This window comes from Lissotriton vulgaris, chromosome 7 (assembly GCF_964263255.1).
Source record: "Lissotriton vulgaris chromosome 7, aLisVul1.2, whole genome shotgun sequence".
In the NCBI taxonomy this organism is placed as follows: Eukaryota; Metazoa; Chordata; class Amphibia; order Caudata; family Salamandridae; genus Lissotriton; species Lissotriton vulgaris.
In genome coordinates, this window is record NC_141695.1 from 1558299582 (window position 1) to 1558324700 (window position 25119).

Here is a 25119-nt window from a genome sequence, read left to right on the forward strand (position 1 = left end):
AGCATGGCTTCTAGTAAGTAGTTCAACAGATTATGAATTCATAGACTGAAAATAGAAGCATGCTTAGATAATATGTAGATGACAACATGTCAGGGGCTACCTTAAAATAACTTAGCAGTGTCAGAAGCGTTCATCATAGGACCTCAAACAAATATACAAATTTGTCTATACACCCTAATTACAACCCATGTAGTTAATGCTCTTTTATATGCATTTCTCCATTCCTTTTGTCTAATGTTATACTCCACCCCTTATTCTGGTATCCCTCGTCAATACATGTGTTTGATAGCTTTGATATCTTGGGGTTTGTTCAGTTTACTGAGGGCAGTGCCACCCGCGCATCCTATAGAGGTAGGTTTGACAGAGATCCGTATTAAATGTGCATTCACTGCCATCACAACTCTCAATTAAATGGTAACTTTGTCATCTTGATCCAACTTCATGGCCTCCAGGTAGAGCAAATAATTGGAGATTTACTATATATAGGATGTACATTTGGAACGCTGCCTTAAATGTCTTTGTTTAGCCTATTAAACATAGTTTGTTTAAGCTTTGTTTGCACATCTTGCATCATGTTCTCTTTTTCATTTTTTTTCAGGTTCTGTTCAACCAATTTAAGTACTTTTTCAACCTATACTTTTTGCTTCTGGCCTGCTCTCAGTTTGTACCTGAAATGAGACTTGGTGCCCTATATACATACTGGGTTCCACTGGTAAGTACTTTGATTTTTTTTTATGTCTGAAGTTTTATGTTATAGTCTTGTTTTCTTATTGGTAAGATTCCTCCTGGGATTATTGAGAAAGAAGTAAAGGGTAGTTAAAATCAAGTAGGAGTGCACTTAACCTAAAATTCCTTTGGTTTTAGTGGTTGCAGAATGTCACCTTTCTTGCTTGGTGTGTATGTGTGAAGAGGTGTAACATTCTTTGCCCTGCAAACAGTGCTCAGTGTATCATGAAATACACTCTGCAATGCCAACTGCTAGTTTTATGTATGGGCGTGAACCCATTGTTTCTTTTGGCTTTTCCTTTACAAATTAAAGCATGATGAATGGTGTCCAACATATTGCAGATTCTGCCTGGACACCCCTTCAGTTAACAGGTACTTGCCCTCCATCAGCCATCAGGCACCGGAAATCTGGGATAGGTGGTCTTTGTAATTCTTCGTCAACTACTGTTGTGCGTGGGCTCTTTGTGCCTACCAGTCATTATGAATTCTGCTGTTCTTTTATGTTTGTTTATGTGCCAGGGCTGCTAAGCTCACACTGGAAATTTCTTTCTGCACATTTGATGGTCATCAGAGGAAATTATTGCATATCTTTTTCAGGGTAGGGGTGCTGACTTGCTATTCTATTTCTCCCCCCCCCCCCACCCAATGAACTGTAATGGTCTGAGAATAATAAAGACTGCATATGGCAGAATTCCTATGTAACTGGCAGCTTTGGCTGCAGCTGCCAGAATGCCACAATCTGCAGTGGTTTCTAAGGTATAACAAGTGTACTTTCTCAAGCTCTCTGTCTCGCACTTGCAACCTTATTGCATGAAGCGTTTGACATTTCCGAACTTAATGGATGTCGTCTTCGGTCTAATTTGATTTCAGTTGTTTATTTATATGTGTCTGTTATAACGATTGAAAAAAAAGACGTTGTTTATATCACACATTATACCTAAACTATTATTAGATTTTACTGAAATTTAGACGGTGTTGGCAGAACAGACGACAAAAATAAGTATGTTCTCATACTGAGTAGGGCTTTCTTTCGTAGGTCACTTTTATAAAGTAATCTAGTAATACTTTACTATATTAAGTAGTATCAAAGTCAGTGTTTAGATATGCAGTACGCTGTCTGTGGTACTGAGTGTACTCTTCGTTGCAACAGTAGTCTTCTAGTGATGCTTTCTTTCTACGTAAACCCACAACATGCTGTAGGTTCACTATTCACATCCCAATTGGACCCAAAGTACCCTCAACATTTAATATTCTGCTCTCCCACTTGCAAGGATTTGTGAATCTATCTCCATGCCAAATGGCCCCTTTTCTTTCAACCAACATACGTCTCAGGGTCCTCAGTGCCTGCCCTGTCCTTGTGAACTTGTGTGCAGTAGCAGCTAGATGGCACAACCTCATGGCCCAGGAGGGTCGTGGGAAAGGCTGAATGAAGAGGCTCTGATGCTAGTGCACCACTAGCCACCAAATAAGTGCCTTCCGCCTGAAAAGTGGATAATCTTCAGCCTACAGGTACTTGTGAGGGGGACAAAGGGGCTGTGGAGATAATGAGAAACACAATGGAGTTGGTTGACTCAACTTAGTGAGTGTGTGGGAACCATACAACCAAGGATTTGTGAGACAGCGTGTTCCCTTTACCTGTCTACTTAAATTATCCTAGATGCAGTTCTTCTGCTAATCTTATTGGTTGACTGTTTCTCCTTGAGCTGGGAGACCAGACTCCTATATCCCAGTCACAGCGACTATTGTCTGGTCTTTCACAATCTCCTCGTCTTTGTATCGGCTCTTTAAGTATGTGCTTATCGCTCATTTACCTGATTTGCTCAAAGTCAAGTGCTATCGTGGCAAGTCATAACACATAGGGACATTATTATTATGACTTATAGGGAAGCAATACCCTCTGCCTAATTGTAGCTGCAACACTATGGTTAGCTTCCACTTGATATGTTTTAGCCCTTTGTCCTCCAGATCTTTACAGATGTGAGAAAACTACCCCTGCTATGCTTTTCACAGCTACTCAGCCTTTATGACAACAATAGCTTGGTATTTTTTCTGATTTCCTATACAGTTCGCCATGGTGGCATCAGGGGACAATTGTGGCCCTTATGAGCATCTGTGTTGGCCACTGTGATACAAGCAGTCAAATCAATAAAGTGAAATATATTGGATTTGATTTGAAGGAGCACTATTCATTGATGTACAAGTGCTTTTAAAGAACAGAGATGTTTTGATTGCCTCTTCAATGGATATGTGGAAGTTTGACAAGACATTTCATTTATGGGGCATATTGTGTGCACTTAAGCCTCCATATCTTTACTTTTAGTACCTGTTTTTCAACCTACAAGGAGCGTTGAGATGTCTTTGATTACACGGGAAACATATGCCCAGATACACAGTTGTTTGTGTACTATAAAGAATGTTTATTTCAACACACTGTCTAACTGATAGCCCACATTAGCATTACATGGTAGGTTTAACATAATCACTGAGTCCAGTTAAGTGATATAATTTAGCAGCTTTACATCTACTCCAGTTTTCTGGTTGTTGTGCGAGGGTGGCCACCATACATGCATTATAATATTAACGCATTGGCTGGTTCTTAACAATAATGCAGAATCTCTAGTGCTAGGAGACCAATAAGGGCACAATACTCCGGCCCATTTGAGCTGGTAATTGCTTGCCTTCATTATCTTAATGATCTGCTGTTTGTGTGAGAAGTCCAGGTCAAATAATATCTCTGTATTATATGAGTTACTTATGAATTCTGACCTTCATTGGGAAATACATCATCATAGAGAACATAATAAATTGTTTTCTCCTTGGTAAGAGAGAAACTCTTTCCCCCCAAACCGTCATTGGCTGTCTCCCGATCCTTTGCAAGCTTTGACAGTACTCTGTTTCCGAGACACTCCGAGGTTACTCCTTAGATCTAGGAATTTTCCTAGTGGCAGTGTCCCTCAAAGCGTGCTTCACTTCGTGTTCTATCACTACATTGGCTCATGGTGTCCTGGTGCTCCCCTGGAAGTAGAGTCAGAGCCGCTGTGTCAAGGTAGGCTTCATTTTCCATATGGATTACTCAATGATCCTCACAGTATAACTTCGTTCTTATTATAGGAAAACTCTATTGATATCGCCCGGTCTATGTACTACATCCCCTTGTGAATTCTTGATGTGTGCTGTGGAAGCAGCGCTAAGCTAAGGTTCAGTCAACCATGCGAATAGTTTTCTAGATTGTCCCCCTCTGTGTGAATCCGGTCTCTATAGTCGTTATGGCTGAGACATGAGTATCTTGAGTAGTATGACTTGTCTCTCTCAGATGAGCGTTAATTATTAAGAGGTGTCTTGTATCTCACTTGCTCTAGGCTTCATAGCAATTTATTCAGTATATTCAAATCTCGTTCTGTTGTTTGTCATGCTCAATGACCGCCCATTCCAGTAGTTTTAAAGGCCGTCCCTTTGCGTTTACTAAATTACTGTTGTGTGGGGTCCCTAGTGAGTTGTTGAACTACCAGGTTGTCTAATATCGTGCCCTACAGTCTCCAGGTGGATATCACTATGTACTTCGCCCTATGTCATGCTCGGTAGTTGAGGATATGGTCCAATATTGTCTTACCAAGATATTCTATGATGTAATACCTTACTAAATAACAAGAGCACTGTGAATGTCTAAGTCCTGGGTTAGCTTTACAATCTCTTTGTCATTCTTTTTTACTGTGTCAGTAATAAAACATCAGCACATCATGCAGTTCAGATTATCAGCACATCATGCAGTTCAGATTAGAGATTTATTGTATGAGCTTTGATTCTTCGTAGTGGGATAGCAGTTCAATGTATAGGTCTGTATAGAAGTGGACTGTTGAAGTCATGTGAATGACTTAATACTGGTTATTGAACACATAGTGAAAGCCAAAGCAGAGTGGTATTGTGAGAGCTTTATGGATGTCTCTGGTCTGGGATTCTACTGCATACAGGTGCATTATGAGAGATTGACAAATATTTCACTACTTGAAGACCAGTGCATGGTGAAGGTCCGGATAGAGGTCCTTTGTGAGAGCTCTGTGGATGTGATTTTTTTAAACCATTCGGGCGTATCAGTCCTTGGACAGCAGTTTGAATCTTAGTACTGGTGTATCAGTTCATGGCGGAGGTTATTATAAGAGGTACATTGTGAGAGGTCTCTAAACATCTTCTTACTGAGATATCAGAATACAATGTTGTGATAAATGAGACTGTCCACAGTTCTTTAATTGAAGAAGAAGAGGTTTATTCTTCAAGAGGTTCACCCACAATTATTGTGTGCTCTCAGCCCGGAGTCCACTCAGCAACTGCAGTCACTGAGTGACCCACGAGCCCAGAACACACACATGTATTTAAAAGTACACAATGACACACGAGCTCAACACGAGCCGACAGTAATACTCACGAGCTCATCTAAATACAAATCCATCTACTACATCACCTTCCCCCTTATCAGAAAACACCAAAACAAAAAGAAAGAAGAAAGAAAAGGAGAAAAGGAAAACTAAAAAAAAAACCAAATATCAACCTTAATATCTAACAAAATCATTAAATCTAACAGGGACTTTTAAACCCCTACCATTTCTACTCAAAGAGGTAGAAGTAGAAGGCTGAATGGGAGAAGCAGAATGCGAAGTGGAGAAATTTGAGGCATCAGAGACAGCAGAATTCACATTACGCCCACCAGAATTTGGTAACCAGTGAGACCAGCCACAATTATGCTCGACCCCACTGACCTTGTGCCTATTAACCACAACGCTTGACTTTCAGACATCTTTACCAGTTGTCTGACGTTCCACCAACCCTTCTCACCCAAGAAAACAGCCCCTTTACTTGTTTTGATCACTTGAACAGGTTTAGAAAAAACAGAATTTCCTTTCGAAACCCTAAATGGTTTTTAATCATCACCCAATCCCCAACCACCAAACCATGAGTCATCGGGGACCTTTTTCCATCAAAATTACTTTTCATAATCTCTTGTTTTCGCCTAACCACTTCCATCAATTTTCCATCTTCACCCTTCACCCCTTTTTCTGAACATTTATTATCCAACCACGAAGGAAATAGAGGCGAATGAACCTTCCTGCCCCTAAGTAACTCAAATGGAGTAACACCAGTAGTACAATGCGGAGACGTGTTATAATTCCAAACTTTCTCCTCAACAAAAGTTCCTACCTCCAAACCTGAAGCCACAGCCGTTTGGATACCCTCTTTCATTATTTTATTACCCCGCTCCACCAAACCATTAGAAGCCGGGGAATAGAGTGCCACCTTAAGATGTTTAACATCCTGAGACTTTAAAAACGAACACATTTTCTCTGAAACAAAATGGGTTCCATTGTCTGTCACCAAAAATTTCGGAGACCCCTCCAACCTGAAAAGTTTCTTCAAAAACAAGATTGTGTTATCCGAATTAGGAGCGTCCACAAACTTGAAATACATCCATTTCGAGAAATAATCTACTGCCAAAATCAGGAACTTCATACTATCTGGCAAAATATTATAAGGCCTGAGAAAACCAAACCAACTTTCTCCCAAGCAGCATCAGGAAACACAGTGGGATGTAACGGTACACTAGGTAACTTCCAGTGCTTGTCCGACAGCAAACACTCTTCACAATTATCCACAACAGATCTGACTTGAGCATCCAACCCAGGCCACCAGTAGTAAGATTTAATCCTCAAACATGTCTTAGAAACACCCAAGTGACCCACATGAGCCAACCTGATAATCTCTTTTCTTAACTCAGCAGGTGGGACAACCTTGTCCCCGCGTAGCAGCACATTACCATTTACTGACAATTCTTCCGCCACCTGAGACATAGACCTCAAATCACCTGACAAGTTTCTCACATCCGGCCAACTCCCAGACGCAAATTCCAAAGCCTTGGACAACGTCACATCCTTTTTGCTCGCACTTAACCAAACATCTTCCGAAATTGACAGCTTAAGATCATCAGAAACGTCCACCCAGGTTACACATTCTACATCATCATCCAACAAATTATCCATCTCCAAAGACATCCTAGATAGACAATCCGCCCTGAAATTTCTTCCTTCAGGAATATGTCTCAAATCAAAATTGTACTCCTGAAGCTTTGACACAAGTCTAGTCAACCTAGGAGACAAATTATTACTTCCAGACACTTTACTAAAAAGGAAAGAGAGAGGCTTATGATCTGACAACATAATAAACCTTCTGCCCCAAACATACATTTTAAATTTCTGTGCTGCCCACACACAAGCTAAGGCCTCCCGCTCTATAGTGCTATAACGTTTCTCATATTCCTTCAAGGACCTGGAAGCAAAAGCCACTGTCTTCTCCACCCCGTGCACCTCCTGACTTAACACCGCACCTAAACCACTCATACTTGCATCCACCGCAATCGTAGAGACACAATCATCACGAAATGCATGAAGAGGGTGAGCAGCAATAATCAAATCTTTCACCTTCTCAAAAACTCCTTCCAAATCATTAGACCAAACAAATCTTTGACTCTTTTTTTTAACAACACCCTGAGAGGTTCCACCGCTTGTGCATAGTTACTCACAAACCTGGCGTAATATTCCGCCAGCCCCAAAAAAGAGCGCAGAGAATCCTTGTCCACAGGAGCTTTCACCTCTTTTAATGCTTTGATTACAGAAAATGCTGGTTTAATACCAACTTGGGAAACAGTGTGCCCAAGATACTCAAGTTCCTGAACACCAAATTTACACTTATCTTCCCTGATTGTCATCCCATCCTCGTCGCCAATCTGTGATAAATGAGACTGTCCACAGTTCTTTGATTGAAGAAGAAGAGGTTTATTCTTCAAGAAGTTCACCCACAATTATCGTGTGCTCTCAGCCCGGAGTCCACTCAGCAACTGCAGTCACTGAGTGACCCACGAGCCCAGAACACACACATGTATTTAAAAGTACACAATGGAGAGGAGCTTCGCGGGCAACCAAGATGGCCGCGTAAGCTCGGAGCTCCGCGGACCTTCCGATCCTCCGCAACTATCCTGCCCGTAATCCTTATCCACGTGGGTGGATACCCGTTGCTGAGGGCCCGCTGAGGCGAGAACCGTTTTCAGATCCCGAATCGGTGTCTCCTACGCTGAGCTACGTCGAGTGGGACTCCGTGCCAGCTCGGTGCCATTGTCTCTGCGGACTCCGCCGCTACGCACTGCCGATCTGCGGAGTGCCTGCCTGCCTTCACCAGCGGCGAGGTGTACTGGACAGCGGAGCTATCCGGACAGCGAAGCGAACTTGGGACGGCATTCTACTGTCTGCCCGGGCAAATCTCCGACTCTTTGGGCTTGGACTTGCCTGGCATAGCCCTTTCTCTTCTTGGACCCAACATGGCGGGCAAGGGGGACCCCGACAAGCCGTCGACCAGAGGCGTCCGCGGTAAATCACAACCGCAGCAGAATAGGATTGAGCGCTATACTCAACCGAAGACGCCACCTGTTACTGGGCCCTCTGCCAAGGACATCCCGCATTCGGGCTCACCGGGCGGCTCTGAGCCCACTCTGAGCGACATTTTGGGAGCCATTACAAACTTCCGGGCGGACATGCAGCAACAGCATGAAGTCCTCACGCACAAGGTGGATGGCATGGCCGTTGATCTGTCCCTCATTAGAGCCGACTTGGGCAAAACTAATGATCGGGTCAAGAATTTGGACATCAAGACGTCCAGCCTGACGGGCGACGTCTCGGACTTGCAAACTGAAGTCCGGAACCTGCAGAGGACAGCGGAGCAATTTGCGAGGCGGCTAGATGACTTTGAAAGCCGGGCCAGGCGGCAGAACGTCCGCATTGTCGGTGTACCGGAGGGTTCGGAGGAGGCGGCGACGGACCTCCTCGTTGAAGACCTGATCAGAACTCATCTAGCCCCGCCTGGCCTCAGCAACTTTTTCTCGGTGGAGCGTGCCCACCGAGTGCCGGGTGGCCCGCCGAAGTCGGGCGTGGCACCCAGACCTATCGTAGCCCGGCTGCTCAATTTCCGTGACAGGGACGCTGTCCTACAGGCTTCCAGACGACATGGACCGCTTAAATTCCAGAATGCCGACGTCCATTTCTATCCGGATTTCACCAGGACGGTTCAGCGACAGCGCCAGAGCTATGCAGGGGTGAAGCGACGATTGCGGGACCTGGGCTTCAAGTATTCCATGATGTTCCCCGCTAAGCTCCGGATCGAGCACGAAGGTCGTGCCCTTTTCTTTGACTTCGCTGAGAACGTTAGTGACTGGCTGGACACTCTACCGACGCGCCGAGAAACACAGGAGGACCATGAAGGTGGCGCAGCTGGCGGATCGGACCTATGAGACTTGGCTCTATAGTGGGTGATTCCTCATCTATCTTGCTTGCCTCAGTGGACTATCGAATGTAGCTTTGAGATGCCGTACTATCTTTCCTGTCAGTACATGGAGGGTGGCGGGAGGTGTTCGCGGAGATTCCTCACTCCTCTGGGTGTCTTCTTGTAGAGTAGTTATGGGGCGACAGGCACACTGCTGGTTGGGGGGGCTTTTTAGTCACATGCAGGGGTGCAGGGTGGGGGGTGCAACTATGCGAGTTTTATTGTTTGTTCGTTCTATCTCTTTTTCTTCTTTGAGGCAATGGACTGTGTGGTTTACTGTGCACTTGGCGATTGAGTTGGTGGGAGTCGGGTGGGGCGGATTGCTGGGTGATGGGGGTAGGAAATTGAAAGTGCTTAGCTGGAATGTCAATGGACTAGGAGACCGGGTTAAGAGAGGGGTGGTGATCCAATTGATAAAGAGACACATGCCTGATGTTGTACTTTTGCAAGAGACGCACTTGGTGGGGAACTCCTGTAGGGCCCTGAACCGTAAGGGTTACAAAATGGTTGCCCACTCTGGGTTCTCCTCGGGCTCCCGGGGGGCGGGCGTCCTTGTGCGTGCGTCCCTTCCCCTTGAAATAGACGCCACGCTACTTGATGATAGAGGACGCTACGCAGCTGTGGCGGGAAGATGGGAGGGGCGTCCCTTGGTATTGCTTTCGATTTATGTTCCCCCTGGCCTCTAATCTAGCACCTTCCAGGACCTTGGTAGCGCCATCTTGTCCCTGCCTTCGGGCTTATTTATCCTAGGGGGTGATTTCAACTCAGTCTGCTCTGGCACACTTGATCGCCAGCCACCGAGAGACCTTCCGGATTCCCAGACGTGGCTGCCGACCTTCCTTGACTCCATGGGCTTGGTGGATTGTTGGCGGTTATTGCATCCTGCGCTCCGCCAATTTTCGTTTCTCTCCGGTGCCCATGGGAGCCTATCCCGCTTAGATTATGTCCTTACCCAGGCGGCGCAGTCGCACGCCATCTCCGAGGCACGTTTTCTGGCGAGGGGCGTCTCCGACCACTCACCGTTGTGGGTCTCCTTTGACTTCAGTGTCAACCTGTCCAGCCGCCCGGCTGCGGTGAATCCCTGGTATTTCCGCAACCATAACACGCGAGCACTCCTTGCCAAGGCCATCGACCTATATTTTACTGAAAATGCGGGCTCCGTTGGCTCTGCGGTCACCCTGTGGGAAGCGTTCAAGACTGTGTTGCGAGGTGAAGCCCTAGCTCTCATCGCAGAGGCTAAACGAGTTCGTGATGCTGATATTCTGCATGTGGAGGAGGAGGTCTTGGATCTCGAGTCCCGTTTGGGGCCTGAGCCCGACCCTTCTCTCCTGCACGAACTCTCCCTGAAATAGTGGGAGTATCATGATCTCGCCACGAACGCTGCCCTGGTCTTGGCGAAGGAACAGCAGGGCCGCATCTATGATGTCGGGGATAAGGCTGGTAAACTGCTGGCCTGGTTGGACAGGCGGGAGATGGCAAGCCGGGTGGTCCCGGAAATCCTGGGCGAGGACGGAGTGATGGTCACTGATCCGAGTGCCATTGCCGAGTCTTTCGCTGACTATTTTCGGGGTGTTTATACTTCCGGCTCGGACCGCTCCGAGGCCGACTCAACTGAATTCCTCTCGGCGATTGACCTTCCTCGTCTTTCGGAAGAAGACAGTGCCGATATGGACTGGGACATCACTGCGGACGAGATAGCTCTGGCGATCCGCGCCCTGCGTGCGGGTAAGGCAACCGGACCCAATGGCCTACCGGTTGAACTGTACAAGATCCGGCCGGATGTGATCTCCCCTTATTTGAGGGGTATGTTCCTCCGTGCCCGTGAAGAGGGTGTCCTTCCCTTGGACCAGCGACTGGCCACCATAGTGGTTATTCATAAAGAAGGCAAGCCGCGGGATGTTTGTAGGTCCTATCGCCCCATTTCTCTCCTTAACGCTGAGCCCAAGATCCTGGCCAAACTGCTGGCCAATCGGCTGGTCGGGGTTATAGGCGACTTGGTGCACCCGGACCAGTCCGGTTTTATTCCCCACCGCAATACTGCCCTCAACCTGAGACGCCTGCACGGGGTTATGGCCAGAGCACACGCCCTTACGGAACCAGCGGTACTTGCCTCCCTTGACGCCACGATGGCCTTTGATTCCCTGGAATGGAACTATTTATGGGCGGTACTGACAAAGCTTGGGTTTGGACCGGGTTTCCTGGGCTGGGTGCAACTTCTTTATGCTAGCCCTCTGGCTGCAATCACGGTTAACGGCCGCATGTCTGCTCCCTTCGCGCTCCATCGCGGCACCAGACAGGGCTGCCCCTTGTCTCCGCTCCTGTTTGCGCTGGCTCTGGGGCCGCTCGCGGCTATGCTACGCTCACACCCTGACTTGCATGGAATCTCCTGGTCCCTGGGGTTCGAGGACAGGGTCTCCCTATACGCAGACGACATCCTGCTCTACCTCACCTCCCCCTGCAAGTCGCTTATTGTGGCGTGTGACGTGCTCAGGTTGTTTGGGCGCTACTCCGGCCTGATTATTAACTGGGCCAAATCCTCCCTTTACATCCTCAAGGGTGACACGCCGCGCCTCCCCAGAGGTTGCAACATACAACTGGCCGGACAAGGCTTCAAGTACTTGGGGATTTACATCTCGAATAACCCTAAGGCGAGGTATGACCACAACCTACTCCCCCCGCTCCACCGGTTGCGAAGGGATGTGGAGAGCTGGCGTAAGCTCCCTCTCTCTCTCCTGGGCCGGGCGGCGTTATTCAAAATGATGTCCCTGCCCAGGTTCCTGTATGCCTTGCAGAATACTCAGGACCTTGTTCCGGCTCGTTTCTTTAGGGAGGTTGAAAGCCTGCAGCGTGCCCTGCTTTGGGATGGTCGGCCTCGTGTCGCTGTCCAGAAGCTTACCATGCCATGGTACGATGGAGGCATTGCGTTACCAGATGTGCGGAGGTACTACTGGGCTTCTCAGCTTACCGCTATTAACCACGGTTTTTACGGTCCTGTGGACAGCCCGGGCTATGCAATGGATAGATGGCTTTTGCAGGGAGGCAATTACTACCGCGCCCTCTATTCTAGATCCTTCGATCGGAACCTCACGGGTCCAACAAAGGCGGCGGTCCACACGTGGCGAACGGTCACTAAGATACAAGGTTGGCAGGGCAGACTGACGAAATTCACCCCTCTATTTGATTCCGACATTTTAGGCAAGCTCTGGCACACCAAGGGCTTCGATAAGTGGGACCTTATAGGTATCTCGAGGGTTGAGGACATGCTGGCCAGGGGGGAAGTTAAGACTTTCCCGCAGTTGCAGGCGGAATACCAACTGAGTGGAACAGAGTTCTTCCGCTATGCCCAACTCAAGCACGCAATAGCCGCCGCCAGACCGGAGGAGGGTGACATCCCTGAGAGTTCTCCCTTGGAGGACAGAGTACTGGACGGGCATATGCCGGATAGCGCCATCTCTCTGTCCTACAAGAAGCTGATTAATGTTCGGGTCGACCTCCTCCAGCGCTTGCGGGAGCAGTGGGTGGCCGATGGTCTGGAACTAGACGACGAGGACTGGCAGAGTGCTGTGTCCTCCCCTAAGGAGGTCGCCATCTCCTCGCGTCTGCGGCTGGTCCAGTTCAAAATCCTCCACCGGGTGTACGTCACCGGCCCCCGGCTTGTGCGTATGGGCTTCTCGCCAGATGGCCTTTGTCGTCATGGCTGCGGAGCCCTTGCTACTTATATGCATATATTATGGGAGTGCCCCGGTATTGCCTCTTATTGGGAGAGGGTACATCGAGTGATGAGGGAGGTGACTGGAGTGGAGTTGGCTGCGGAGGCGCGTAGGTGCCTCCTCAATGTCTGGGAGCCGAATGACTATAGCGCGGCGCAGACCCGATGGGCTACACTGGGCAACATGGTCGCTAAGCGGGACATCGCGCAGAAGTGGGGATCCAACGTGGCCCCCCTGGTGGTACAATGGAAGGCCAACATGGATTGGTGTATGTTGCGTGAAAAGACTGTATATACTGCCAGGGGGCGGCCTCAGACGTGGAATAAGGTATGGGGGGCTTGGAACGCTTACAGAGGTGATCTGTGTCTGCCACCTGAGCCGATGCCTCGCGATGAACGCCTGTCACTGTAGAAGTTGACATCAGCTATGCTACTCATGTTCTGATTCTCCTGTTCTTCCTCCCCCCCCCCCTTTTTCCTACATCCTAATTAAGTTCCTTTCTAAAATCTTCTCTAGCCTCTGACGCCTCCTACTGACTCATAGCCATTTCTCCCTTCCATTGCCTTTTCTGCGCCCTCGGGCGCCTCTGTTTACGTTTCTGTTTGTATATAAAATAAAAAATAACCTACACTGTTCTGATATGAATCGCTTTGCACTATAACCATTCTGAAACCCTGCTGCCTTGCCTCCGGGATGTTAGGCTGAATAGCTGTGTGCATCATTACAATAAAGGTTTTCAAAAATTTAAAAAAAAAAAAAAAAAAGTACACTATGACACACGAGCTCAACACGAGCCGACAGTAATACTCACAAGCTCACACGAGCTCATCTAAATACAAATCCATCTACTACAAATGTATATCAGAATAGATGAACATTGACAAAGTTTTGCACCCCGCTTGGGTTGCCTTTCCGTAATTTCCAAGACTGCATTGTCAGTGTACCTTCAAAGTCACCTATATTAACACAAATAGTCAATAGAACTGGGACCAATGGCTCTGCCAATACAGTGTGTAAAACATGTCATGCTGCAGCTGTTGCTATTCTGCTACAAGATGTACATTAATGTGAATTGTTCGAGGATCATTGGATCTGCAGACCGATACGTTTCTTACACGGATGAGAACAGTGCTTAATTTGAGCTGAAGGTCGCAGGTGGTGCCCACCTGTGCTCATTATTGGAGACCAGCACTTATTTTTCTTAAACTTTGAACCACAGGAGGACAGAGAAAAACACAAAAAGGAGGAAGACAAAGGTAGAAAAACAATGGAAAAAAAAGTGGTAGAAAAGAGCCTCCAAGACTGCATTAAAGAGGCAGGGAGTGTCGGTGGTGGATTAAAGAGGCCAAGAAAACGCAGACTTGATATTCGATACTGTGACCTTCAATAGCGTCGACGTGGGCTTCTGCAAATCTTAATTATTTGCCCTTTCAATGCAAAATAGATCATAGAGCAATGTTAAAAATATGCCTTTATGCCCACTCCGCACGTCTTTCTTTCTTCCACTTCTTGCTGTTATTATTTTCTACACTCTTCCGAATTTCTACTTTCTACTTCAATACATAATTTAACCTTTATCTCTTTTTGTCCTCTTATTATTTCTTTGCATCTCTCTCGCTCCCTCTCTTCTTTCATAATCTAACACCTACAGTCTCTCACACGTTCATCATGTTGCATCCTTTTTAGGTAGAGCCTAGAGTCAGCGTGCATGCGTTGCTCTGCAAGACTTGTTGTAGTGGAGTAGGGAATAGCAGCCCCGTCCACACTCTGCCCATATTTGCCATTGGCTTGTGTCATTGTCCTTCCTAAATGCTGGCTTCTGATTCGTAAAAATACATGTTATTCCCTCCTTAGTACTGCCTCGTCTTCATTTTTCACCTCCCATGTCTTTAAGCACTATTTTCTTTATTGTGTTTCTCTTTCTGTGTGCCTTGCTTACATTCAGTCCATGGTGCCTTCTTTACAACCTTGCCCTCCCTCCTGCCCTCTGTGCCTTCTTTACCCCCCCATCTTTTGTGCCTTCTTTACCCCACACACCTCCCTCCAATTGTCGTGCCTTCTTTAACCCATGGCCGCAGGGGTAATTCCCCCACTGTGCTGGGGTGCGCACAGCGCCCCGGTGCTCGTGACGAGTTGAGCTCTTCATGAGCCACGGTGGCCGTGTGCTCATGACGAGCTGAGCCCGTCACGTCTGCACCCGTTTATTTGGAACGCTCAGCACCGCGGGGGAATTAGCCCCGCGTGCGAGTGTTGGAGCCGTTATGACGAGTTCAGCTCGTCATAAGCACACAGCACCCGTGGCTCATGACGAGCTCAGCTCTTCATGAGCATGGGAGGGGTTAACACTCCTTCCCGTTGTCTGTGCCTTCTTCCCGCCCCCACTCTCCCCGCCCGCCATCCTTCCCTCACGATGTCCGTGATGCCTACCATAACCCCATCCTCCCTCTCTTCCATTGTCGGTGGTGTCAGTCTAATGGCTATCCAATGTTTTTCATGTTTTTGTCACATGTAACACTGTACATACCGTAAGTCAGCCTACCTCGAATTAAAATTCGGCAGTAAAAGCAAGCAAAAGCAATGTGCACTCTGGGAAACAGAGCCGACATGTTATTCATGACACGTTCTTTATTACAGAGCAGTAGATTCACAAAGTAGGGCATGTTACCATTTTGTATGGCATTGATACAGATAGTTGCCGGGTCCATTCTAACTGGAAAGGCAGACGTGTTATGCGCAGTGGTGATTGGTCCGTCAATTAAACTTTAGAGATTAGGCTTTTTCAATGCTTTTAGCACAAATTACTGACAGCAAATGCACCCACTGCCGCCATTTGTACCGAGCAGTGTTTGTCACTTAGTTACAGAAGAAAGCACAATTGTGCAGTGCTCTGAAGGAATTGAAGGGCTTCGGTCAGATGACCTGTTTGTTGAAACAGGGATTTTCAAAGAACATGACACGCAGGCGCGGTACATCGACAGGCTTTAAATATATGCAATAGGTCTTGTATTTACGTGAGTTTAAGCTATTGGCATTGTAAATGACAATGCTTTATATTTATGTTTTAAAAACCAAAACCTAAATGAATGGTATTGTCATTTACAATGACAATAGCTCAAACTCATGTACATGCGAAACCTATTGTATTGCAAATGCTTGTTCTCGCTCTGCTTCAACTTTCACCTACCTTCTCTCTTCTTTCACCCATACTCATACTTAATACCCATTAAATCAGGATCACCGAGTGATCCAGCGCCTCCAAAAAGACTTTATGGCAGCATACCCACTCTGGAGCCCTATATTAGTCACTTACTTGCTCTCTCTTTCGAATCAGGACAAGTACCTATCTCATGGAAGAAAGCAATAGTCCTTCCGCTGAGAAAAAAAACTAACATTAGTTTAGCGAAACTGGAAAATCTACGGCCCATCTCCCCCTTCTCCCGTACTTTGCCAAGATTGCGGAGAAAGCAGTCAATAAACAACTCTCTGCTTTTGCTGAGACTAATGGACTGCCCCACCCCTCGCAGTCGGGATTCCGCGCTTTACACTCAACTGAGTCGGCCCTGCTGTCTTCAACGGAAGCCCTACGAAGATATGCAGATGAAGACCAGACGGCGGCACTGATTCTCCTCGATCTCAGTGCCGCTTTTGACACTGTAGCGCATCACACACTGCTACAGTGTCTTAAAAAGGGAGGTGTGAGAGGCAAAGCATGGGAGTGGTTGGAATCATTTTTAACAGGCCGCAGCTTCCAGGTCGCACAGGGACATTTTAGGTCCAAAGAAATAAAACTCAAACAGGGAGTGCCACAAGGCTCCAGTCTCAGCCCCACCTTATTCAATCTGTATGTGGCCCCAGTCAGAGTGATCACAGACAAATTTGGGGTTGAGATAGTGTCGTACGCTGACGACACGCAACTAATTGTGACCTTGACGCAACCAGAGGGGCAATGTCCCACCAACTTCGCGATCTGCTTGCAGGAGTTGTCCAAGTGGATGGCGGACAACTGCCTCCGACTTAATGGGAATAAGACGGAGGTACTGATCGTAGGCAAATCCCCATCAGTGTGGACCTCAGCCTGGTGGCCGGACGAACTGGGTGAATTGCCTACACCCAGCAATCAAGTGAAGAACCTAGGTGTCTGGCTAGATAAAAACCTATCCTTCGACCACCAGACCAAACAAGTGACAGGCACTTGCTTTGGCATGCTACGGGTCCTTAGGAAAACATTGGACCTCATGCCCATGCCGGTACGCCAGACCCTGGTCCATGCCTTGATAACATCCAGGCTGGACTACGGAAATGTACTATATCTAGGGGCCAGCGTAAAATGCTTCCTGAGACTACAACGCTTACAAAATGCAGCTGCCCGCTTGATCCTACAACTGCCCAGAAGGGCATCAGCACAAAAAGCACTGAGGACCCTTCACTGGCTCCCGATTAAGGAACGGGTGACTTTTAAGGCCCTCTGTGTCGGACACCGTATCCTCAATGGGAAAGTCCCCAGGTATCTGCATAGCCTTCTTAAGCGGTACAAGCCTACCCGCCAGCTAAGATACTGTGGCACAGGGCAGGTGCAGGTCCCAAAATTTAAAAGAGCTAGAATGGGTGGAAAATCTTTTAGAGTCATGACTGCTAGGATATGGAACAAGCTGCCAGAAAGGCGGCGTCTGGAAACCTCTGAGCTCAACATCCGAAGAGATCTTAAAACAGTCCTGTTCCCCAAAGAAAAGTGCTCGGCCTAAGACACTCTTGCAATCATGCCTCAACTCTATTGAAGCAGCTGCAGCAACTAGCGCGGGGACACACTTGCTAGTGTAACAAAGCGCTCTATAAAATGTATAAATAATAATAATAATAATAATAATAATACTTCTGTACACTTCGTAGGGGAAGCGCAATGATTTTTGCCATCCCAGGTGAAAGCTCATTTTCCATACCACTCCCTCTCTAGTGATGGTATTGGATGCTATTGTGACGATGGAGAGAAGCATAAATAAAAAACACCTAACATTGCCTACTTGGGCGATGCTGCATTTACACACAGAAGATATTTATAAGGCATCATGTGGTTATGCATACCTTTCTTGGGTGTGATTCTGGGATGTGTGTTGTTCAATTCTTATTTTAATGGAAAGTGGTATTGTCCCTCTGTTTTAAGAAATGTGGATTTCAGACCTGTTGCTATAACTTCATTCACATAAATGAAACCCACTGAAACATCATTGCTGGAATGAGATCTGTGTTGGCCTTATTTGCTTGCTGTGGCCTGTTTTACATCATCAACTGTATGACAGCCATTGTGACATCATTCATCAATGACTAGATGTCAGCTATTGTGATACTGTTGACTGCATAATATATGTTGTAGCAGCCGGTCTCATTGGTGACCAAATTACTATTGCAGCTTTGATACCACTAAAGGATGTCACCCATTATAACAACATTTCCTGAATTAGAGCCATTGTGACATCATTCACTGAGTAAGATCCACTGTCAAATCATTAGCTACATGAGTCATATTATGACACCATTCAATGGATGAGCCACACGGTATCATGTATGGAATGTGATTGAAAGCTCTGCTTAGCTGAGGTAGCATATTGAGACCACCCTGTTGTATTCTGATATATGCGTTATTTTGCACACGCACCTTGCGATGCTAATTATATTCTATTGCGGGTGCCATGTCTGCTGGTGCCATGTATTTTGTTTCTATTTAATCTTATGAAGGACGTTCTAGGTTCCGTGGTTCAGGCGACTGATCTGTCGTTTCCTAACAGCAATCAGTTGCTGGATCGCAGAGGTACAAGCCTTCAGAGAATGGGCTCCTGGAATTAAATTAAGGAAGGAATAAAGTATCTTTACCTGTTATTCCTGGTGGACTCTACTACTATCATGATGATTTCCTACTATATCTCTGATAATGATAACATTTATCTTGCACGCCCTACCCCAACGGACCTCTAGGCTCTGGGTTTCTAACCCAGTTGCCTCACTTGTAGAGGTAAATATTCAGGCTTCTGCATAAAGAAGAGTAGCTGGTTCTTAGTCTGAGATGGTCAAGCAAAACAGTTCTGAAATCTGTGCCTTGTATAGGTTATGTTCTCATCCCTTTGGTTTATAATATGATCCTAGTATATGGAGCAGGTTTTGGGAAAGTCTACTTAATGAAATTGGAGACTTGTAAGGGACAGTTTGGTTAATTACATAAAAGGATACCATGTTGTTCATGTATTTTTAAACAGCCAGCCTCCTATGTACATTCTGTTCTGTTATGGCATTTACTGATCTAGTCCGGGTTGTATGATTTTTTGGGCCTAGGCCGGTAAAAAAACATACTGCTGAATTTTGTGCCCTGTGCAAAAGGTTGCTTTTTGTATCAGGAGGCCTTGAAGAGCTTCAGCAGTCGTCTTTCGTGTATCTTTAATTAGGGATTTGATGGCGGGAGACAGTAAAGGTACGATAGTTGTTGGTCGAAACAACTGATTACTTTGGTTTTCTAAATTAAAGACTGTTGCATCAGGGTGGAAATCAAAGCCCGGGTTCTTTTCTTTTGAAACTTCTCTAATGGATTGATCATATTTTTTGGGGACATGGCGAAAAATTGGGTTTACCTTTTCCCTCAATCACAATGACTTCTCTTTTGTAATTGTTCATTTACATTTATTACTCATACATGTTTGTGCCCTTTCCAAGATGTCCTGCAGTCAGACTGAAATTACACTGTTCCCTAACAACTTAGGGGGCGGTTCCGATTTCGGACGTAAGAACTCCAAGCGATGTTCGGAGCCCTTCCGCCCCCATCAGAATGTGCCGGCCGGATTCTTTTCTGACCAAGTCATTCCAATGGGCTCGGTCGGAAAGGAATATGACTCGTACTTCCGGATGGCTTACCACGGGCTCGGAGAGCCCGTCTGCCGTCCGGAGATCCTTCAGTACTTCCCCGGCCGTCCCTTTACGACCGAGGGAGTACGATGGCAGCTTTTTCACTACCTTTCAGTGCTGGTGTTTACGGCATGAAAAGGCAGTCGGAAACTGTCTTTGGGGGCCCCCAGTAGGGCCCCCATGGGTGCGAAGGTGGCCTGGGGGCACCTATGGTGCCACTCTGTTGATCCCTGCACCAGGTGGCAGGCACCTTGGGGTGCCGGCCACAGGGTGCAGGGATGAACTGCACCCCTCTTTTTCACAATGCAGTCATGCATTCTGCGCTAATATATCCAGCATGATCAACAGGCAACCTGTCCCTTCATCAACAAACCTGAGTGTGTCATCCCAGAAGCCAGTCAGAGCAGATTCAGTGCTATGTAATGATATCTCTCACCACTCATATACGTTAATCCCATACAAGAGTGAAAGGTAACCCACAGTTTGAAAGTTGACCCCTTAAATTTGAGTACTTGCTAGTTTTACCAAGAAAGTTCAATTTACATGTGGAATTATGGCTTAGCTCCTGTAGCAAACACAACAATTGATGGACGGAATGTTGCACAATGGCAAAACATTCACCCCCAGTCACAGATCTGGGTTTAATCCATTGGTATTTTGCTCACCACACCACCCCAGTTCAGACATGGCCATATGCAAATCAGTCTTGACCCTGTGCCTCATGGGAACAGTCCAGCCCGAACTGCCAAGCCATGTTTTTCCTGGACCGGAATCAAGCATCCTAGGACCGGTTTCTGACTATCAGCCTTCATCAGCCAGGAAAGCTTGATTCCACTGGCATGGAGAGCACGGGACTCACGTCTGAGCATACCCCTCCCACTCGGGGTGACAAATGCAAAAACAACAATTGATGGACGGAATGTTGCACAATGGCAAAACATTCACCCCCAGTCACAGATCTGGGTTTAATCCATCGTTATTTTGCTCACCACACCACCCCAGTTCAGACATGACCATATGCAAATCAGTTGTGACCCTGTGCCTCATGGGAACAGTCCAGCCCGAACTGCCAAGCCATGTCTTTCCTGGACCGGAATCAAGCATCCTAGGACCGGTTTCTGGCTATCAGCCTTCATCAGCCAGGATAGCTTGATTCCAGTGACATGGAGAGACTGGGATGTAGGAATCCTTTTTGACATTACAGTGTCAAATCCTGCTTCACAGGTCTGCTAGTTTTACATAAAAACAGGGGGTGTATTTGAAGGGATTTGAAACAGGATGCCAACACAGTTCTTGTGTATCCACTGTCTAGTTGCTGGTAAACTATACTTTTGTTCTGCTAGATTTCTGTCTCTGGGTTTATTGTGTTTACAGTGACGGCTTCAAACTGAATTTTAGTGTTAGATGTGCGAAGACACTATGATTACCATGGTACACTCCCAGCCACCCACCTAGCCCTCAGATCCCATGTTTAGTGTAGCAGAAGACTTCACCATCTCAAAAATGCCCAAAGTGTGGAAGGATGGCCCTGGGAACTTTTACCCCATTATTTAGGGTATGCCCAGGAGTCCTTCCCACCCACTCCAGCTCCTTGGTATACAGAGACGCTAAAGGCCGAGAAAGCCCGCTGCAAGAAGCTGGAACGCGTTTGGCGCAAAGACTATTCTAAGCCATCAGCTCTTGTCTACAAAAGTGCTTTAAAAACCTACCACAGAGCCTGTGCCTCTACTAGGACCAACTTTGTGGCGAAGTCTATAGAAGAGGCCCTTGACAAATCCAAAGTCTTGTTTGGCCTAGTCAAAAACCTTGCAGGGTCTTCCACCACAGCCAAAGCACCTCCCTTGTCGAGCCGAAGATGTGACGACATTGCCCAGTTTTTTATAAATAAGGTGGACAAGATCCACCAGGACATCTCCACTTGTAAGCAGGGACATAATCCTACGGTTCAATCGACTCTCCTTAAGGAGGCCACTCGTCACACGGCCCCTATCCTCTGCCCGTTATTGACTTGGCCTGATCTAGAGTCAGATTGCCTCCTCGATATTCTCTGCAAAATAAAATTAGGTTCCCCTCTGGATCCTTAACCCATTGCCGTACTTAGGTCCCTTGACCCCTGCAACTGTTAGCAATCTGCTCCACATTGAACTTATCGCTTAAGACTGCCACAGTCCCGGCCATTTGGAAACACGCTATGGTCACGCCACTCCTGAAAAAGCCTTCTGCTGACCCCGAACTTCTTTCGAACTACCTCCCTATTTCACTGTTGGGCCTAAGTTATGGAACTCTCTTCCTCTGATCATTCGGTCGGAGGATAGTCACACTCGCTTCCGCAAAGACGTTAAGACCTGGCTCTTTGATCAATAACTGCATCCGCCTCTACCTACTTTATTAGCTGCACAATCTTAGCGCCGTGAAACCCTTAGGGGTAGCTGACGCGCTCTACAAACTCAAATAATAAATAAATAAATAAATAAATATCTTGCACTACGCATAAAAGTGGCTTCACCAGAAACCAACTTTGGTACACTGTGGGCCTATGAAAGTTTAGAAGAGGAGTGAATGGCTGTCTGAGACACGAGAGCCCTAAACGACTGGACCTGCTCTTCCTCTTCTACCCTGGACAAATAAGTGGACTCCAAGGTTCATAAGGCTGACCTCCTGTTCAAGCTGCAGGGATATGACACGCTACAAGAGGTCTTTACTGCAACTGACCAGTCGCCCTGGACCTGGCCTGTATCCTACTGTTGGCCTCTGACTGACATACTGTGAGTCTCTAAGTGCCTCCCCTTAGGTCCTGGGAGGCTTTAGAAGTGTACTCCAGTGAAGGTTTGGGGCTTAAAGGACTAAAGTCAGAAGGTAAACTTTTTGACCAGGATGGGCATGGTTGGTGTATCGGCTGAAATGCCAGAAACCGGTCCCAGGATGCTTGTTTCCGGTCCAGGGAAGACATGGCTTTGGCAGTTCGGGCTGGAATGTTCCCATGAGGCACAGGGTCAGACTGATTTGCATATGGCCATGTCTGAACTGGGGTGGCGGAGTGAGCTAAGGAATGGTGATGGATTAATCCCAGGTCAGTTGACTGGGGGGGGAGTGTTTGATTTGCTCAAATGCTCTGTCCATCATCCCTTTTTGTATCGCTTTGTTCGCCCTAAGTTGGCAGGGTATGCTCAGACGTGAGTCCCTTGCTCACTTTGCCACTGGATTCAAGCTAGCCTGGCTGATAATGGCTGAAATGCCAGAAACCGGTCCCAGGATGCTTGTTTACGGTCCAGGGAAGACATGGCTCTGGCAGTTCGGGCTGGACTGTTCCCATTAGGCACAGGGTCAGACTGATTTGCATATGGCCATGTCTGAACTGGGGTGGCGGAGTGAGCTAAAGAATGGTGATGGATTAAACCCAGATCAGTTGACTGGGGGTGAGTGTTTGATTTGCTCAAACTTTCCGTCCAACATCCCCTTTTGTATCGCTTTGTTCGCCCTAAGTTGGCCGGGTATGCTCAGACGTGAGTCCCTTGCTCACTTTGCCACTGGATTCAAGCTAGCCTGGCTGATGACGGCTGAAATGCCAGAAACCGGTCCCCAGATGCTTGTTTCCGGTCCAGGGAAGACTTGACTTTGGCAGTTCGGGCTGGACTGTTCCCATGAGGCACAGGGTCAGACTGATTTGCATATGGCCGTGTCTGAACTGGGGTGGGTGAGTGAGCTAAAGAATGGTGATGGATTAAACCCAGATCAGTTGACTGGGGGTGAGTGTTTAATTTGCTCAAACGCTCCGTCCATCATCCCCTTTTGTGAAGCTTCTAAGCTAACTAGATAGTTTATGGTGTTTTGTCTGGCTGCAGCACAGAATAGAGGAGGGCCTGTTCTAACCTACATGGATTTTTAGTTCTGGCTTGACAGTGCAGCTGTAACCTGTCCTTTTAGCCTAAATCAACACTATTCTACAATTCTTTGCTTCCACACAAATGCATATCCAATCCCATGCTATCTAGTTGTAATGTCTCACACAACCATAAAATATTTATTTAAAGCCAAACCTATTGGCATTGTCAATGCTTGTTGTCATTTTGGTGTCATTTGATTGATTCAATTTTACTCTATTGTAATTCAGTTTAGGGATTTTTATTGTTTTGCATTTTGACTTTTAATACTGTTTTTGGTACTGCATAAATATTTTACATATTGCCCAAGTTACACCTGTCTGTTCTGTACCATAATCACCCTAGAGGGGCTGAGCTCAGTTTAATTGAGTGACTTTGAGGATTCACCCTTACAAGGATTCTGAGTATTCCTTGAGGTGTAGTCACCTTCCCAAGTAATAATCCAGCTTCTTAAACCTGTATACTCCCACTATTATATATCTGCCTTACTTACAAGTATTATTCTTCCTTGCTCCATATTTTTTTGTGGTTGTCATGTTCAACAATTTAACTTGCAAAATGGTCCAACGGCCTATGGTAAAAACAGGAAAAATTAATAAATAAGGAGATGTATTTATCACACACTTCATTGCTTCCTCCTTTCTCCCCAAAAATAATCTTCTTCACATCCTGCATCAGTTTCTTACCCCCCTTTCTCACATGCTTCACACATGCATCATTCTCTCTTGCACACAAATACTGCATCTGTGATGGTTGTCTTCTTCATGCTGCCTGACACCAGTGAAATTATTGAACAATCAGTTCTTCAAAGTTTGCACCCTGTAATAAAGCAGTATTGATGATATATTGGCCTTTCTGTGATTATTGTGCAGGAAAACCATCGCAAGATCAGTTCTGAAACCTGGCATGGCTAACTAAGACAGGTTTGTCTGAGTGCCATTGGGTGTGGTGAAAATAACCACATGTGCAAACTGTGTATAAAAATTCAAGTGACGGTTATTAGCATTTTACACCCAAAAACACCACGACAATTGCTGTTATTAGGTATGTGAATTTGACCCAAATACCTAAAAACTCCCCTTAATATGTATTAAAACATAATATTATGAACACTACATAGACAGTCGACCTTTCTTCAATCTATAATCTTTGTCACACAATCATCAGCACAACATAATTGTTTTGACACAATCTAAAAGCACAATCTACAGTGCACTGGAGGCCTTTACATGTTATTTATTCATGATTTTCATGGACATGAGTGACATAGTAGTAGGAGTGTATTCATTGAAAGACGGATTATGTAGCCTCTAAATAACTCTTTGTTTTAACATAGAGGCGTTTTTCATTTACGTGTGACTTTAAGATTTGTTTAATTATGTTATACGATTAAAGCCATATGTTTTTTATAAACTTGATTGGTATTCAGCTATGTAGTGTTGTTTCTGAAAGTGTATACTATAAAGAAAGGTTGACTGTGGAGTGTATTATATTGTGGTCTTTTCATCTACAGTAGAATATGGTTCTAAAATGTTGTATGTGTCATTGTTGATGTACTGGTG

The 25119-nt window shown here is 46.2% G+C and overlaps 1 protein-coding gene across 1 annotated transcript in view; it reads left to right on the forward strand.

The window, feature by feature from the left end:
* ATP9A (ATPase phospholipid transporting 9A) overlaps window positions 1–25119 on the forward strand; it is a 482075-nt gene that overhangs the window by 65276 nt on the left and 391680 nt on the right. The window contains exon 3 of the mRNA XM_086932451.1: window positions 599–712. Within this exon, the coding sequence (XP_086788577.1) occupies window positions 599–712 (114 nt within the window). The remainder of the gene's footprint in view (window positions 1–598; window positions 713–25119) is intronic.